The sequence below is a fragment of the Phacochoerus africanus genome, chromosome 13 (assembly GCF_016906955.1).
Source record: "Phacochoerus africanus isolate WHEZ1 chromosome 13, ROS_Pafr_v1, whole genome shotgun sequence".
NCBI classification, from domain to species: Eukaryota; Metazoa; Chordata; class Mammalia; order Artiodactyla; family Suidae; genus Phacochoerus; species Phacochoerus africanus.
In genome coordinates, this window is record NC_062556.1 from 32,876,170 (window position 1) to 32,894,789 (window position 18,620).

An 18,620-nucleotide genomic window follows, 5' to 3' on the forward strand; every position below is an offset into this window, starting at 1 on the left:
CTATTATAGCACATAGTTTTATTTCCTTCATATGTCCTTTCAAATGACTTACAAAAACCAATAATTTTCATTTATCTTATAATTGTTGACTTTGTCTCTTTCCCACTAAAATTTAAGTGCCATGCTAGACAAACCATCAATGGTGTCAGTTGTGGTGGCCAGTCTCTCAACCCCAGTGATGTCCTGATTTGCATAACCAACAGCACACTGTGAAAATTATGGCATGTGATTTCCAGGACTAGATCACAGGAGATATTACAGCTTTTGTCTTGTTCAATCTTGGATCACTCACTCTGGGATATGCTAACTGCCAGATCACAAGGACACTCAAGAAGACCTAGGGTGAGGCCCACATAGCAAAGACCTGAGCTAAAGAGGCTAGAGAAGCAGAGAGCCATCCCAGAAGCCCCAGTCTAGTCATCAAAGGACAAGGGCTCTAACCAACATCCATGAGACATCAAGCCAGAACCACCTAGCTAAGCAGAGACCGTATGAGATGACAAGTGTTTCCTGCTTTGGCTTCCATTTATTACACAGCAACAGACAACTATTATAGTCACTGTTGTGTGTTTAGCCTAGAGCACAAAGACTGGCAGAAAGTCAAATTAGTACTTAAAGGTATGAATAAATATTCAATTACTAGATGATAAAATACATAAGATGTAGCGCCATCCCACAGATGTTTACCACTTGAAGGGAAAATATGATAAAGGGCTAATTAAAAATTAAGGCAATATTTACAATAGTAAATGCCCCCAGGAAATCCTAAGTTAGCCACATATAGAAACCAGTGATTAGTTCTGGAGTGGGAGAGGCTTTGGGAAGGGGATATACAGGGAAGCCGGGAGGATGATATAAGAATTATAAGAGATGGTGCATGTTAATAGCTAAACAGTGTACCTGCCTTGTTTCATGGTGTTTGCTAAAATGCTAGTGATACCACTGTTGCAAAAAAAAAACATCATTGTGGAGGAAAACTGGCCCTTCACTGTTTCAGGTGTGATAAACTAATCACCAGAAACAATGCCAACCACCTCACCAACTGCCTCATTCTACCTTCAATACTCCTAAATGTTACAAATGGGCATTTCCCACTCCTAACTTGGTGAAATTTATAAAAAGTTCTTGGGCCAGAGGCTTCTTTGAAAAGATGAAAATGTACCACCACCACCCCCAAAAATAATTACAGTGATCTGTTCACATTTAGATTTTGTATCTTTTTTTTTTTTTTTTTGGTCTTTTCATCTTTTCTAGGGCTGCACTCGTGGCATATGGAGGTTCCCAGGCTAGGGGTCTAATCAGATCTGTAGCCGCCAGCCTACCCAAGAGCCACAGCAACGCGGGATCTGAGCCGCGTCTGCGACCAACACCAGAGCTCAAGGCAACACCAGATCCTTAACCCACTGAGCGAGGCCAGGGATTGAACCGGCAACCTCATGGTTCCTAGTCGGATTCATTAACCACTGCACCACGACGGGAACTCCTACATTTTGTATAGTATTTTAATATGAGAAACATACTTAATAATTATGCTTTCGAAATTCTTTCAGGCAATTTAAGCTTGAAAATAAGTTACCACAGACCATACATATTCCACAGCCAAGTGCCCCATGCAGATCTGCCACTGAAGATGCCCAGGCAGGGAAGAGCTGAGGCCTCAGTCTCTTTACCTGTGATAAAGTCACAGGTCAAATCCTACTGTGCATGTGTCTGGTTACTCATTTGTTTGTCTGTTTTGCCTATGTTTATAACTTTTTTAAATGCTAGATTTCATTTAAAGATAAATTTAAAAAAAGATTTAGTCCTTTTCCCATTAAATTCAATGACACCGTGAACTCTACAGAGCCCATGGAAGTTGATGGACACAGGTTAAGAGTCCCTAGTACATAGATAGGCAATAATAACAGAAATAGTGGCACTAAAAGAAGTCAAGTTCTAATGCTTTCAATGAATCAGTGAGAGGGACTAGGTGAACTACAGTTGAGACCAAAAGGAGAAATGCGTTAGAAATGCTCAAGAACTAGAAGCTTTTGAAGGAAAAAGCTACCAGAAAAAAAAAAAGTCTTCAAAGAACATCTAGGTTTCCAGTAAAGCAAGAAGGAAAGCAAGCATTCGAAGATGACAGACAGGCTTTGCGTTCCAAAGGGCAAAGTAGAAGGGTTTATAAAGGCTAGAGAAGCTGGGAGATATTGTTAGATTAGAAAAATAAATGGAGGAGTTCCTGTAGTGGCACAGCGGAAACAAATCCGACTGGGAACCTTGAGGTTGCGGGTTCGATCCCTGGCCTCGATCAGTGGGTTACGGATCCGGCGTTGCTGTGAGCTGTAGTATAGGTCGCAGATGCGGCTCGGATCTGGCATTGCTGTGGCTGTGGTGTAGGCTGGCAGCTACAGCTCTGATTGGACCCCTAGCCTGGGAACCTCCATATGCCACAGGTGCGGCCCGAAAAAGACAAAAAAAAAAAGAAAGAAAGAAAAGAAAAAGAAATGGACCTGGAGTAGGGAGAAGCTTACTGAGGATGAGCATCCATAACTACTTCTGATGTGGACTCTGGTCAGCGGATAAGTGATTTGAGTTGTATTAACTTTAATGAAAATTAACTAGGAAACATATATCAAAGCACATGGACTGTATCTTCTTTATTCATCCCCTCTCTTCTCCCACAGCCACTACCCTAGTCAGGCCTCTTGGACAAGTGCTGCAGCTTCCTAACTTGCCTCTATGTCTTGACGGCTCCCTATCCCTACCACTCCCCAAGCTATTCTCTGCACTGACATCAATTTGACCTTACTGAAATGGAAACCAAATCATGTCCCTAACGCCTGTGCTTAAAACTTTTCAGTCTCTATAGCCACATGACTCAGAGGATGACATTCAACTATCTCACCATGACCCAAAGTTCTACTTTGATCTAAACCTGACTTCCTGTCCAGATAATTTCTTCACCTCTTGACCACCCTTACACTGTATGATGGATGTGATGAATAGCCTAGAGTCTTCTACACATGCTCAAGCCATTCCTTGTGCCTAGAATCTATCCACACCCACAACTCCTATCCTATCCTTTTTATCTGGCTAATTTCAACTCAATCTTCAACTTTCAGCTTGAACTACATCTCATGTAGGAGCCTTTCTGACACCTCAAGACTGGATTAGATGCCTACAGACCTGGTGATTTCCATTACACAGTATGCATACCACTCTGTAACTGCCTTTCATCATATATATGTTTTCTCAAGGAATCTTTAAGTCCTTGAGAACAAGAATTGTTATTTTATTTACTAAATTTTCCTGGAACTCAGCATGGTCCAAAGATATAGTGAGCATTCTATTAACATTTGTTAATTTAATAAATTAATGAATAGCTTCCTATCTTCTATTGCATCTTGCATTTCTAAATCCTTCTCAATGACGTTTTAAATTAGGAATAATTAACAGGTCATATCGAGGAGAATGCGAGGCATTATGCCTTTTATTATCAAGTAAGAAAACCGAGGATCTTCCTAACACTGATAATTCAAAAAGCAGTTCCCGACACTAAAAACAAATATGAATTTCTATAATTTAACACCATGGAATAAGGTTGTAAGGAAAAAATATCCACTCAAAGGAAAGGAGCACAAAAACATTTTAAAAGAATTTAATATCCAAAATACTTCAAAGTTACATACACATACATCTAGTCACAGTACAGCTTCTAATTGTATATATTCAAATATAATACCACATACTTGAAAGGAAATATGTTAGCTCTGTAATTAAGTACTACACTACTTTTAAAGACATAGAAAAATAGTACCCATGCACAAAAATAATCTGAAGATGGAATTCCTGCTGTGGTACAGTGGATTAAGAATCTGACTCAGCAACTTGGGGTGCTAAGGAGGCATGGGTTCACTCTCCTGCCAGATACAGTACATTAAAGGATCCAGCATTGCCGAAGCTGCAGCACGGGTTACAGATGCAACTCACATTCAGTCCCTGGCCCAGGGTGTTCCATATGCCATAGATGCAGCCATAAGAAAAGAAAACTTATCTGAACACATCCACAACTGCTTTCTACTTACCCACCTGACACTTCCATTAGGAATTCATTCTATTGATGTCTAAAAAGTAAAATTATTACAGAGTAAAAAAATTACTACAACTCCTGCCAGCCTGTACCCAAATTTGTCCTTTAAAACTCAGCTGAAAAGTCACCTTCTCTGGGAAGTCTTCTCCAGATCAAAGCTGAATCTATGCTGCTCCAGCCCATACTGCTGCACTACAAATATAAGCTGGTTATGTACACATCTGTCTCCCCACTGTTCCCAGAGGGCAGAGACAGTCTTCTTCATCTCTGTATTCCTTTAACAGTACTAAGCCCTCAACAACTGCTTCATGAATGAATGGATAAAAGGATGAATACACAAGTCTGCCTACCCTACTACATTTTTGCATATTCAACTCTAAGAGCTCTTGATCTTATTCCCAAGTTTCTGCTGATTTGAGGAGAAGCTCTCTAAACTAGCCCATAAATATTTAAAATTTCTAAGATAGTACTTATGTTAACTGAAAATCTAAGTACAGGAAGCTCTAATTAACTCATAATAGTGGGCTGAGAAAGGCCCACCCAACTTAGTGAATAGTTTGAGTTCTACAGAACTTATTTTCATGTATATTCAGTTATCTCAGTTCATGCTGGAATATCTACTTCACAGAGAAGGGTATATTTTGAATATATAGTTTTACCAAAAAATTATGGAATTATTATTATACTTTCTGCTTTATCATTTATTAACTTTAAAAGGAAATAAATTAATGAAAAATGAGTTTAAATTATGGAAAGCTTACTAGGGCAATATGATAAAATTATTTTTAATAATTCTTTTCTGTTGAGCTCTTTTAAAGTTAATGATTTGGAGTTGGAGTTCCCCTTGTGGTGCAGTGGAAATGAATCCAACTAGTATCCATGAGGATGAGGCCTCACTTAGTGGATTAAGGATACAGTATTGCTGTGAGCTGTGGTGTAGGTAGCAGATGTGGCTCAGATCCAAAGTTGCTGTGGCTGTGGCTTAGGCCAGCAGCTGTAGCTCCAATTTGACCTCTAGCCTGGGAACTTCCATATGCCATGAGTGTAGCCCTAAAAGCAAAAAAAAAAAAAAAAAAATTATGTCTCATGACTGGACTTGCAAGTTAGGCACAAAATAGATGACCAAAACCACTTTAGTTTCTTTCCTAATTATGATGTCTAATTTAGCATATATCCCACAAGACACAGCACATATAGGTAGGCATAGGAAGAGTCTGCAGTCTGCAGGTAGACAAAATGCAGCCCTATCAGGCTCATTCATCTGGAACTCATCTTAGAGCAAATCAGTCTCAAGAAAACTCCTAGGAATGTATTGAAGTGGTCTGCTTGCAGTCAGTTGTAGTGAGAGGGTCTGAAGCCCCATGAAGGACAAGGAAAACTACTACAACCCCTCCTCAGAATGCACACCCAGACCTTGAAACCCAGTGTCTCTAAGACCTGGTCAAGGGAACCAGAAAGTCTGGGAGCAGACTGCACATTCTTGTTAGAACTGTGGTTTCAACATAGAAGTTTTTCTATGTCCTTTGCAATTAAGAAAACTTATATCCTTTACCTGTTGCCATCTTTCAGTCACACACACCTTTTTCAGGCTTATTTATTAGAAATATTCAAAACAGTTCATTTCTTATCACAGAAAACTTCCTATATACAATATGTCTTTACAATTATAATTCTCATGATTAAGAACGATGGATATGATACAACTTGTCCTTGTCAGTTTCAAGGTCAGAAATCTCATATGGATGGTTTCAGGAGAAAAGCAGAAAATAAGGAGATGTACTTCTAGATTTTCGACCGGCACTGTCAATGGACAAAGGGACGGTACTTAAGTGGCAGTATAGGTGATCTCCTGGTCGAGATCATTCTCTCTGGGGCCAGTCTGCCAGTTTTCCTGGGTGTCTCATGTGACTTTGAACAAGTTACTCACACTCTCCCTTGCCTCAGTTTCTCTTTGAAAAAGGGAATTATAAGACTGTCCACTCAGAGGCTTGTTGTAAAAACTAAGTGTGTTTATAAAGCTACCTTTTGGAACACAACTTGGCACATAGCTAATAATGACATGGTCCTTACTATCACTTAACATACCTTCTTCCAATCAGCAGCTATGTTGTTACCTTCTCTAAGTAAATTCTCCAGCAACTTATCTTACATCCTTCTATTCCTGGAAGATTCCTGCATGCTGACTTAGAGATGTATATCAAGTTAGAGAGGCAGGGTCCTACCATGAAGGTCTTATATGCCATGTCAGAGCACTTAGGTAACAGGTGCAACTAAGCAGAGACAGAGAAGGAAAAGTCAGAAGAACATGAAAGCCAATAAAGTTTGGGGCCACAGAAGCTAAGAAATAATTGTTCTTCAAAGAGGAAGGAGGCAACTGTATCAGGCAGAGCAGAGAAATTCATTAAATTTCCAAAGACTAAAAACTAATTAATATTACTGGGGAAAAAAAGGATCACTTTGAAATGATAAACTGAGACAACAATCCTAAATTATATACATTTAATTGCAGAGCTTCAAAAACAATGAAGCAAAAACTGAAAGAACTGAAAAGAAAAATTAAAAATCAAGAATTATAGTTGGAGACTTCACACTTCTGAATAATTGTTAGAACAAGCAGATGGGAAATCAGGAATAAAGATGAGAATAATACTATCAACCAACTTGGCCTATTTACTATTTATAAACCAATTCTAATAAAAGCAGAACACACATGGAACACCCACCGAGAAAGACCAACCACATTCTGGGACAGAAAGCAAGACTCAAAATGAAAAAGACTGAAATCACATAAAGTATGGTCACTGACCAAAAGGGAATTAAATTACAAATCAGTAACATGAAGATATCAGGAAAATCCTCAAATATTTGAAAATTAAACATATACCTAAATAATCAATGAGTAAAAGAAGACATCAACAGGAAACTGGGAAATATTTTGCACATTCATAAGATTAGCAGCTAAAGTACTCTCAGAAGGAAATTTATAACATAAAATTCCTATTTGAAAACTTTTCTCAAATCAATTACTTAAGCGTCCACCTTAAGAAACTACAAAATGAATAATGCAAAAGGAACAAAATAATAAAGATAAAACAAATAGATGAAAATAAAGGAACAATAAAAAAGAATTAGTGAAACCAAAAGTTGGTTCTTTGAAAAGATCAATAAAATTGACAAACCCCTAGAGAGAGTAATCAGGAGAAAAACAGAAGACAAACTATCAACATCAAGACTGGAAAAAGGGAAAATAAATACAGATCCTTCACTAAAAAGATAAGGAACTATCAAAAATAATTCATAATTCAATAACAGAAAATATGCAAAAAACTCCTTGAAAGACTACCAGATTTTACTCAAGAAGAAATAGACAACTTGAAGAAGAGTCCTATACCTAGTAATAGACATTTCACTTCCAGCAAGATAGGAATGGCAAATAAGGACCTGAAAAGAGGCCCAAAATCATTAGAGGAAATAATTTGCAAGTGTCTTATAAAATTAAACATATGCTTAGCACAGGACTCCCCCTCCAAAATGAAAACATGCCAAAAAAAAAAAAAAAAGACCGCACTCAATTGTTTATAGCAGTTGTATTCATAACTGCCAAAAACTGGAAACAATCCAAACTGTTACATACATAAGCCAACTTTAATATTACCAAACAATGGAATACTGTTTCAGTAATAAAAGGAACAAACTTCTTAGAGTTCCTGTTGTGGCATAGTAGGTTAAGAACCCAACTAGTATCCATGAGGATGAGGGTTCGATCCCTGGCCTTGCTCAGTGGGTTAAGGATCCAGCCACAAGCTGCGACGTAGTTCACAGGTGGGGCTCAGATCCCACATTGCTATGGTTGTGGCATAGGTTGGCAGCTGCAGCTCCAATTTGACCCCTAGCCTGGGAATTTCCATATGCCATAGATGCAGCCATAGAAAGAAAAGAAAAAAAGAAAAAGAACAAACTTCTGATATACCCAAGCACTAGATGAGTCTCAAACATGTTATACTAAGAAAAGGAAGCCAGACACAATGGCAATATATAGTGAGATGCTGTTTATATGAAATACTTGAAACTGAACTACTGTATAGTTCAAAAAACTGCTTAGTATTTTCCAAGAGCCAGAAAGGGGGAAGAAAATTGACTGCAAAAGGCACAGAGGAAATTAGTGAGGTGATGCAAATGTTTTATATCATGATTGTAGTGTATGCATGATTGTATACATTTGTCAAAATTCAGACTACATTTTAAAAGTGGTGCATTATATGTAAATCATACCTCAAAAAAAAGTGCATTGTATTAATCATACCACTAATACTGTGAATGCATGGTTTACCAAACATTTTGGCTATATTAATTTATCTCTTAAAAAATCCCAATGAACAGGGATATCAAGGCTCAAAAGCTAAATGACTTATTCAAAGTCACCTAGCTAGTACATGGCAGAGTTGGTACCCTATGCCCGATCTCCTAAATTTGCCCACATGTAATGAAGAGCAGACACTAACGGAGATCTCAGAACTTCGAGTTGCTGTACAGGACAACGTCTGTTTCTCTAGCTACAACTGTGGACTATTTGTGGGTCCTGAGCTCAATGGATTCTTATTTTTTCATGGAATGGAGAGGAGTAAAGAGAAGCAAAAAGGAAGGGAAAGAAAAAGATCCATGTTCATTATGCTTCGAAACATCAAATACTGGTTCTTAAACTTTTGTTTCAACAGTGAGAATTTGTGTGTGTGCTGGGCTACCAAATAAATTGTATTTCTTACCGTGGGTCCTAGTCACAGAAGCCTGAAAACCATGGCTGCAGGCCACCCAAGGGATTACAATAGTAACTCCAGCTGCAGTGAGATAAGAGGCGAGATGAAGAAGGGCAGCGGGAGGACTGTACTTTAGACAAATGATTGTGAGGGACAAAGGAGAAAAAAGCAGGTCAAAAATAACCCTCACACCACAAAAACACCTGGTGGACACTTTGATAGAAAATTCAGCATTGTGACGTCCACATTCGATTTTATCCAGCTTACCTTTTCACACTTGTCCCCCTTTACTGTCTCTCTCCCAACCTTTTTGCCTCTACAAGGAAAGTTTTCTTTTCGACCCAGATATAAACAATGGAGGGTTGTAAGCTAAATGATTTTTTTCACCTTTCTATGACCCTAGCACTTTGGACGGCACTTAATACATAGTGGATGCCCAGATATTTGTAGAACGAACACTGTTTAAAGTATATTAACTCTGCCCAGGGACCTCAAGGCTACAGTAATACTTCATTCCTCAAACCTGACAGCGTCCTATGAAATTAAATTCTGATAGTAATTCAAGAAATAACCTTGAAATGTGAAGTACTTTTGCAGGCCTTTAACAAAGCAATCTAAAGAGATGGGTTTTTAACATTAATGTTTCCTGAGATGTTTCAATTTAATATTTTTAAAATACAGTTATTCAAACATATGACTACAGCAGACGCCATTCTTATATGCCTTCTCTCAAGTTCTGCCCACAAAAGGCCGTCCATGTTGGGAAGTTCTAAACTAAAAGCACACATGCCATGCATGTTGTAGGGGTGGCAAACTTTAATTTAGAAAACATATTGCCAGCACACATCAAAGTGTCACTGGCAAATGTTTCTCTGAGCTCAAACTTGCCAAAAATAATCTAAAGAGCCCTCAGAATATCAAGCTATATTCTCCCTCCTCAAAGCTCGGCATTGATCTGAAAAGTACATACCCAGTAAGGCAAGCTGAGTCACACCACCCCTCCGGCTACACATGGGGAGGAACTCAATGCAGCAGTTCAACATACTTGAGCTTAAATGAGAATCACCAAAACCCTATGAGGAAGACCCAGAAGTATAAAATTAATCCTACTTTACAGATAAGTGAACAATCAAATAACTGATCTTCCAAGGTCACGGGGCTAAGAAGTGAAGTTCTCTCTTCCAATAAGGGTCTTCTAATTCCAAGTCCAATGCTCTTTCCACACTTTATCAATCAACAAAAAGCAAGAAAGAACTCACTTGTTGGCATCTCCTGCCCAAGACAGTGTGTTTATTCTCTTATCTTCACAACAATGAACCAGCTGCCTAAACTAGACTGCCTACTTGATCCTTTCCTGGAAGGAGAGAGTGATGAGGATCCAGGAGAGGTGAGCAGGTGCACATCTAAGATGAAGGCAGGGAAAGGCAACAGCAACCCAGGCTGAAGGTCAGAAGGCTGACAGCAGGTCCCTGTCAAAGCTTCTCTACTCTGTGCAAAAGAAGACTTCATCTCTAGGAAGCCTGACCAGGACCAAGCCAGGCCCAGATCCAAGGAAGATGGTACCAGGCAAGTTATTAAAACAGAGACTCATTTTTTCTTTCATTCAACAGATTTATGAAAATGCTTAACATGTACATAATGTCTGCATGAATCTATAATAACACATTGTCTCTATCTTCAAAAGGTTTAAACTAGTAAGAAAGACCATAAATCATGTATTGCTTTGATAAAAATATGCACAAGATACTATGGAAAAACCCAAAAGTTCTGCCCTTACCAAGTCCAGGGGCAAGGATGAAGGGAGAGGAGAGGAATAGAGGCAGCATGGGGAAGGAAGACTCAGAGAGTCTTCTAGGAGGAACCCATTTACTGATGTAAGATCAGAGCGTGGTGGCTTCTAGAGTGGCCTGCCAAAGCCACTCTACAATGACTGTTTCTGGAACCTAAGGTAGAAACCGAGGGCTGCCAATGTGCAGAGGCAGAGTCACAAAACAAAGGGCAGGGTCTGAATTAAAAGAGGGGAAAGAAATGTAGAGTGCGCATAAAATATGAACAGACCTCAAGATTGTCATCATATATGGAATTCCCTGGTGGCCTAGTGGTTAAGGACCCAGCAGTGTCACTGCTATTGGCACAGGTTGGATCCCTAGCCTGGGAATTTCCGCATGGCAACGGCATGGCCAAAAAAAAGAAAAGAGAAGAAAAGAGAAAAGAATATTATCATATAGAATACTATTCAGCAATAGAAAGGAAGCACTGACACAGGCTATATAATACCAACACATATGACTCTTTTTTTTTTTTTTGTCTTTTTGACATTTCTTGGGCCGCTCGCTCGGCATATGGAGGTTCCCAGGCTAGGGGGTCCATTCGGAGCTATAGCCACCGGCCTACGCCAGAGCCACAGCAACGCGGGATCCGAGCCGCGTCTGCAACCTACACCACAGCTCACGGCAACGCCGGATCCTTAACCCACTGAGCAAGGGCAGGGACCGAACCCGCAACCTCATGGTTCCTAGTCGGATTCGTTAACCACTGCGCCACGACGGGAACTCCAGATGACTCTTAAAAAGATTATGCCAACTCAAAGAATTCAGTCACAAAAGACCATGTGACTCCATTTACATGAAATGTCCAGAGGCAAATCTACATACAGGAAGTAGACTGTGCAAACTATTGCATTTGGAGTGGATAAGCAATGAGACCCTGCTGTATAGCACAGGGAACTATATCCAATCACATAATGTAACATGATGGGAGGGTAATGTGAGAAAAAGAATGTGTGTGTGTGTATGTGTGTGTGTGTGTGTATACATACATGCCTGGGTGACTTTGCTGTAGAGCAGAAACTGACAGAACATTGTAAATCAACTATGATAGAAAAAATAAAAATCTTAAAAAAGAAAGAAAGTAGGCTGGCCATTGCCAAGGGCTGGTAAATTGGGGGCAACTTGGGAGTAACTATTTATAGGTATAAAGTCTCTTTTGGGGTGACATTCTAACCTAAAATTGATCATAGTGATGGTTTTACAATTCTGCAAATACACTAAAAACCATTGAATCATATGCTTTAAATGGGCAAACTACATGCCCTGTGAATTATATCTCAATAAGGCTTTGCAAATGTCCCATTGCACGTATATTCTCATAAAGGTTCACACATAAGAAATGTACTCGAGGGAGTTCCCATAGTAGCTCAGTAGTTAACGAATCCGACTAGGAACCATGAGGTTGCGGGTTTGATCCCTGGCCTTGCTCAGTGGGTTAAGGATGTGACATTGTAGATTGCAGACAAGGCTCGATCTGGCGTTGCTGTGGCCAGCGGCTACAGCTCTGATTAGACCCCTAGCCTGGGAACCTCCACATGCCGCAGGAGCCGCTCTAGAAAAGGCAAAAGACAAAAAAAAATGTACTTGAAAAATATTAAAAAAAAAAAAAGAATTGCAAATGGTTTTATTATCAGCCTTAAGAAGCCATTTGACGGATAAGTCAGCACAGCGAGCATATGGTTTAGAACTCTTGGAAGAGAACTCAGGCAACAACTGCATCCCCTGCCAGTTGTACATACTTGGGCAAGCTGCCTACTTAAGCACTGAGCCTCAATGCACTCAGCAATCAAATGAGGACATAGCTAGAGTTCCCCCGTGGTGCAATGGGATCAGCAGCATCTCTGAAGCGCTGGGTTACAGGTTCGATCCCTGGCCCGGCACAGTGGGTTAAAGATCCAGTGTTACCACAACTGCAGCGCAGGTCATAACTGTCGCTCAGATCTGATCCCTGACCCATATGCCATGGGGCAGCCATAAAAAAGAAAAGAAAAAAAAGGACATTGCCTACCTTTCAGAATGAGAAGTTACAAACATAATCTGCCTGAGTACCGTTTCTAAATACTATTCTATGAAAAATAAATGTCATCCAGAAAAGTTTACATAAATATCCTTTTCTTGGATGATACTCAGAGGAATAAGACACAGCATTCTAACCTAATTTTTTAAAATCCTGTATGTCAAGATCTATGCAAGTCTCATTCATCTTTGTGTGCCCACCTGGCCCCCCGTGCCCAAGATGGTACTGGATATCAGGGGTGCTGACCACTTCTTGGGTGCTATGTTCTGGCACCATTTCATATTTGACATAAAGTGAAGCTGAATTCATTACCTAGTTATCAGAGTGCTGTGCTTGGTCCTCTGCATCATGCTTCTGTACTTTTGGTATCACTCTGTATTTGGGTCTTGTTATTATCTTTATTGTTATTCTTTACCATTAACCCAGAGTCACATTCAAAAATGTATTGCTCAGAAAAATTTATTTGCATGTGTAAGAATCTATAATGGTGCTATGTTAAGTACTTATAAGAAAGTTGATTATTTTCAACATGCAGAATATATAAGGCATGCTTGGTTCTTTGTTTTGGGGGGTGGGGGTTTAGGGCCATGCCCGAGGCTTATGGAGATTCCCAGGCTAGGGGTTGAATCAGCACTGTAGCTGCCAGCCTATACCACAACCATAGAACGCCAGATCCGAGCCAGGTCTGTGACCTACACTGCAGCACGAGATCCTTATCCCACTGAGCGAGGCCAGGGATCAAACCTGCATCCTCGTGGATACCTGTCAGATTCATTAACTGCTGAGCCATGATGGGAACTCTGGTTCTCTAGCTTTTAAACAAAACTTTTTAAAAACATGTGTGAGGTGTTCTCTTGTGGCACAGCAGGTTAAGGATCTGGCATTGTCACTGCAGTGGCTCTGGTTGCTGCTGTGGTGCAGTTGTAATCCTTGGCCTGGGAACTTCCACATGCCACAGGCATGGCCAAAACAACCAAACAAACAAACTATGTGTGTGTGTGTGTGTGTGTGTGTGTGTGTGTGTATGCGCGCACGTATTATACAGACACACACACACGTATATGCATAGTATTTTAGCCTGGCTTAATTTAATTAGCAACAACATATTTTTGAAAAGCTGACATGCCTTGAGCTATTTTTTGTACCTCTTTTTAAAGTGCGCAATTCATCCCCAAAGAAAGAGAGCTGATTTAAATGATTCCAAGTTGACTAACAACTTGTGACTAAATAAAATTTTTAAATGAACATATTGACTAGTCCCTTTTACTATTTAAAAGAAATAATTCAGTGCATTCCACCAGTTCGGCCTCTTACTTTAACTCTGTAAAGAGACCATTTCTAAAACATGCAGTTTGTAGCAATTTCATAGGTGTTAGTGCAGCACATCAGCAACAATACAAGGTTAGTTAAGAGTCACAACAAAGGAAACATCGAGGATAATCTTACCACATCATCCGTCAGTGTCCTAATATTTAAATGCTGCAAATGAAAGAAACCAATCATGTCAGTAATTTATAACAGCTTTTTTAATTTTAGTTAATAGAGTACCTTTAAAATTCTACAATGCTAAGTTGAATGTAATTAAATTCCTGACAGTCTAATAAAAATGCATTATATATTGTGTTAATCACTTGCTCAAAAAGATGGACAGAATTACCTTGAATGTGATAGTCTCCTAAAATTCCTTGGCTTTGTAAACCTCATAAACGAGAAGCCTCACTGTGGTATGATAAATACATTCTCCCAATAAGAGTATTAGTTCCCAATAAGTATACAGACTTAGAACAAATGCAATGGATATAGGAGTTTAAATAAGATTTTTCAGAAAAATATTCCTCTTATAAAACAGTGAAATTCTAAATCTATCATAGCATGCAGCATAACAGATAATGAAGTACTTTGCTGGCTTAATTAACTTAAACAATTCTAGTAACAGAGAAGAGAGTACTGGAATGACTATTTGCATCTTTAACATCAATTTGATTTATCCCAGTGGTGACAGTAGACACTTCTCAATTTCACTGCTACTTCTTTGAGGACCCTTTTGCTGATTTACTTGCTAGACAAACACAAGGCCACTTTAGAAAGTGAATAAATTAGTTTCCTGCAAAGTAGATGGAGTTCAAAAGCAAAATTAAGCATTTGGGCAGGGGGGAGTGGGGAGAAGTCTAAGTTTTTATAAATTCTGGAGTTGGGTAAGATTTTGTATTCAGCTAGCTGGAATCAACTGCCAGTACTCCTTCTTCTAATTCATGGTAGCATTTGACCTTTAAAAGGGTAGGGAAAGGGTCAAGCACATTTTCTAAACAAAAAATCAAGTCAGGTCTATGATAGGTATAAAAGGACATGTGTTATGGAGTTCCCGTTGTGGCGCAGTGGTTAACGAATCTGACTAGGAACTATGAGGTTGCAGGTTCGATCCCTGGCCTTGCTCAGTGGGTTAAGGATCCAGTGCTGCCGTGTAGGTTGCAGATGCGGCTCAGATCCCGCGTTGCTGTGGCTGTGGTGGAGGCCAGCAGCTACAGCTCCAATTCGACCCCTAGCCTGGGAACCTCCATATGCCATGGGAGCGGCTCAAGAAATGGTAAAATGACAATAAAAAAAAAAAAAAAAGGACATGTGTTAGTAATCATTATGTAACAGAATAAATGGCACATAGCTAAACTTAACATTTATTGACAAAATGAGATTTGCCAATCATGTCTGAATACCAGAATACACCTTTATGCTCATGAATCTACTTCAATGATGATCCAAATTAAAAATTCATACAGTGTAGACCTAAATATAAGGCCAGATACTATAAAACTCCTAGAGGAAAACATAGGCAGAATGCTCTTTGACATAAACCACAGCAACATCTTGTTGATCCACCTCCTAGAATAAAGACAGTAAAGACGCAAATAAACCAATGGGACCTAATTAAACTCAAAAGCTTTTACCCAGCAAAGGAAAGTATTAAAAAAGGGAAAAGACAACCACAAAATGGGAGAAAATCTTTGCAAATGATGCAAGAGACAAGGGCCTAATCTCCAAAATATACAAACAACTCATGCAACTCAACCACAAAAAAAAAAAAAAAAAAAACAAGCAACCCAATTGAAAAATGGGCAGAAGACCTAAATAGACATTTCTCCAAAGAAAACATACAGATGGCCATATGAAAAAATGCTCAACAGCACAAATTATCAGAGAAATGCAAATCAAAACTACAATGAGGTAACACCTCACACCTCTGAGAATGGCCATCACTAATAAGTCAACAAATAAAAAATGCTGGAGAGGGTGTGGAGAAAAAAGGAACGCTCCTGCACTGTTGGTGGGAATGTAAATTGGTACAACCACTATGGAAAACAGTATGGGGTAGTAACTAAATATAGAATTATCATATGATCCAGCATTCCCACTCCTGGGCATACATCTGGACAAAACTTTGACTGAAAAAGATATATGCAACCCCTATGTTCACTGCACCACTATTTGCAATAGCCACGACATGAAGACAACCTAAATGTCCAACGACAGATGAATGGATTAAGAAGATGTGGTACATATATACAATGGAATATTTATTACACAGTCATAAAAAGAGAAACTAATGCCCTCTGCAGCAACATGGATGCAACTAGAGGTTCTCATTCTACGTGAAGTAAGCCAGAAAGAAAAAGACAAATACCATATGATGTCGCTTATTTGTGGAATCTAAAATATGGAACAGATGATCCTATCTAGAAAAACAGAAATAGATCATGGCCAAGGAGAGCAGGTCTAGGGTTCCCAGGGGAAAGAGGGAGGGAGCAGGATGGATGGGCACTTGGGGGGTTTTTTGAATGCAAACTGTTAAATTTAGAATGGATGGGCAATGGGGCCTACTGTACAGCACAGGGAACTGTGTGTGATTGGGTCACTTTGCTGTACAACAGAACTTGAAGAAACATTGTAAATCAACTACACTTTAATAAAAAAAAATTTTTTAATTCATACAGTATAAATCACTATCCCAGACTCTCTTTCACCAAGATATTCCTTCTTGGTTCCTTCTTGTGCAGAGAGGCAATAATTGGAGGCACCCAGGATGAGTGTCATGTATCAAAGAGAATGCAGCTGTATTAATGACCACACCACTAGGTGCCAGACCGAACTGCCTGTTCCGTTACACTACTTATCCTGACCCAGGAGCAAAGAAGCAGTAACACTGGATTAACAAAGGGCTAATGTTGAATCCTGGGCTGTAGAATGGACTTTTAATCACTACTATCTTCAGCTGTTGCAATGAACAAGCCTGGACATGGGCCCCTGAGAGTGGGTGTGATCCTGAGGCACTCAGGTCCTCAGTCTCAGCCCGGAATTAGACCCAAATCTACAAGGCTCCAGAGTTTACAGAGAAAGGAGCAGAGGACAGGCTGTGTGGGGCTCCCTTCCTCTAACTGCCTGCTGCATTTGTGCTTTCCCACCAGCGGATTTCCAGCCCACAGCATTTGGTTAATCACATCACTCTCTCATTCTTCAACCTGAGCTATCACCGCAATCACAACTCACGTCACACCTGAAAGGGGTCATTTCAAAATCTTCTGATAAGAAAAAAAATATATATATAGCCAGCTTCTGACACAACAGCATTCTAATGCTAAAAAGTAAAGCTAATGAAAAAGTATTATGCTGAAATCCTAATGCTTGAAAACTAAAGCTAATGAAAAAGTATCATGCTGAAATCCTATTGGGAATACTATGCCACAATAAAGAAAACATTTAGTTACACAAATGAAATACTCCAAAAAAATCAGGTTGAGTTGCCTGAGGAAAATGCCATGAAGTGATGCTAAAAAAGGGAGAAGAAACAGTGAAAGCACACAAACAATTTTTAAGAGAAATGAGACTAGGGCCTATGCAAGATTTATGATCTAAAACTGCACAGAAGATACAAAAAGTATGGTGCAGAAAATGTAGGGAATATAGGTGACATGTTATAAAATTCAAAAGATGTAAATAACCAAGGGGAACATTTTTATCTACCTTCAAAAGCCTAACATAGGACGGCCTTTTAAATTAGAGTGGGACTCATATAACTTTCAGAAAACGCAGAAAATGAGCAGTCACTGTTGAGTAGAAACAAGATATATAAGGATTCTTTTTTTTTTTTTTTTGGTCATAGTTTTTTCTTTTTTAATACCCTTTAACTCGTTCATTGAATGTCTAGCAACTCAATTAATTTGTTAAATGCTTGGCCTGCTTTTTTAACTATACAGCCATGCATGTAAGTCTAATTACAAACTGTATTATTATACACATACAAAAAAAGTGATGAATTACAACAGAATTATAATGCTTACATAGAAAAATAAGAAAACTCAAAGGGATGTAACTTGTAGGAAGTTTAACAGTCTGAGAAACAAGCACAAAGCTAGGTAGGGTCAGGTTCACTGTTGCTTCTCTTCTGGAAAACACTTACCTATCAATTCTCACCACCAGCAAGAGAAGTCAGTAGGGCAAGATGACAGCAATTCCAGGCCCATGACAGGACTAGAGATATTGACTAACAGAGTAAACAGCTGGGAAACTCGCCTCAAAATGTTGGTTTCTATGTCAAAACAGTAAAGCTAGAGTAAGTGTCCATCTTTCAGAAAATAGAAATTATATATCTGTTTTCCCACATGCAATCTGAAAGAAACCACTAAAGACATGTTAGCACTAAAAAATTTGAGTAGTTCTGAACCTGAGTAATTTCCCTAAAAATTCAAATGTCCAATCATAGTCTACTTCACATATGACTGGAAACAAACGAAAGGAAAGAAAAAAACAGTAAATATTTAGTGAAAAAATGCAAAGGTTAGATCAAGCGGTATCCTTTTGTGGGATGTTTGAATTCTAAAATTCATTGAAGTTTATTACAAAGTTTACACTATCTCAAGGTCCTACCTGCTTGGATTACAGACTTCTAAATACGAGAG

At 39.1% G+C, this 18,620-nt stretch overlaps 1 protein-coding gene across 2 annotated transcripts in view; it reads right to left on the reverse strand.

Moving 5' to 3' along the window:
• DIAPH3 (diaphanous related formin 3) overlaps positions 1-18,620 on the reverse strand; it is a 503,501-nt gene that overhangs the window by 459,697 nt on the left and 25,184 nt on the right. The window contains exon 2 of one of the 2 annotated variants that reach the window (XM_047756272.1): positions 14,119-14,151. The exons of the other annotated variant lie outside the window; for it this stretch is intronic. Within the exon in view, the coding sequence (XP_047612228.1) occupies positions 14,119-14,151 (33 nt within the window). The remainder of the gene's footprint in view (positions 1-14,118; positions 14,152-18,620) is intronic. 2 annotated transcript variants of the gene reach the window in all.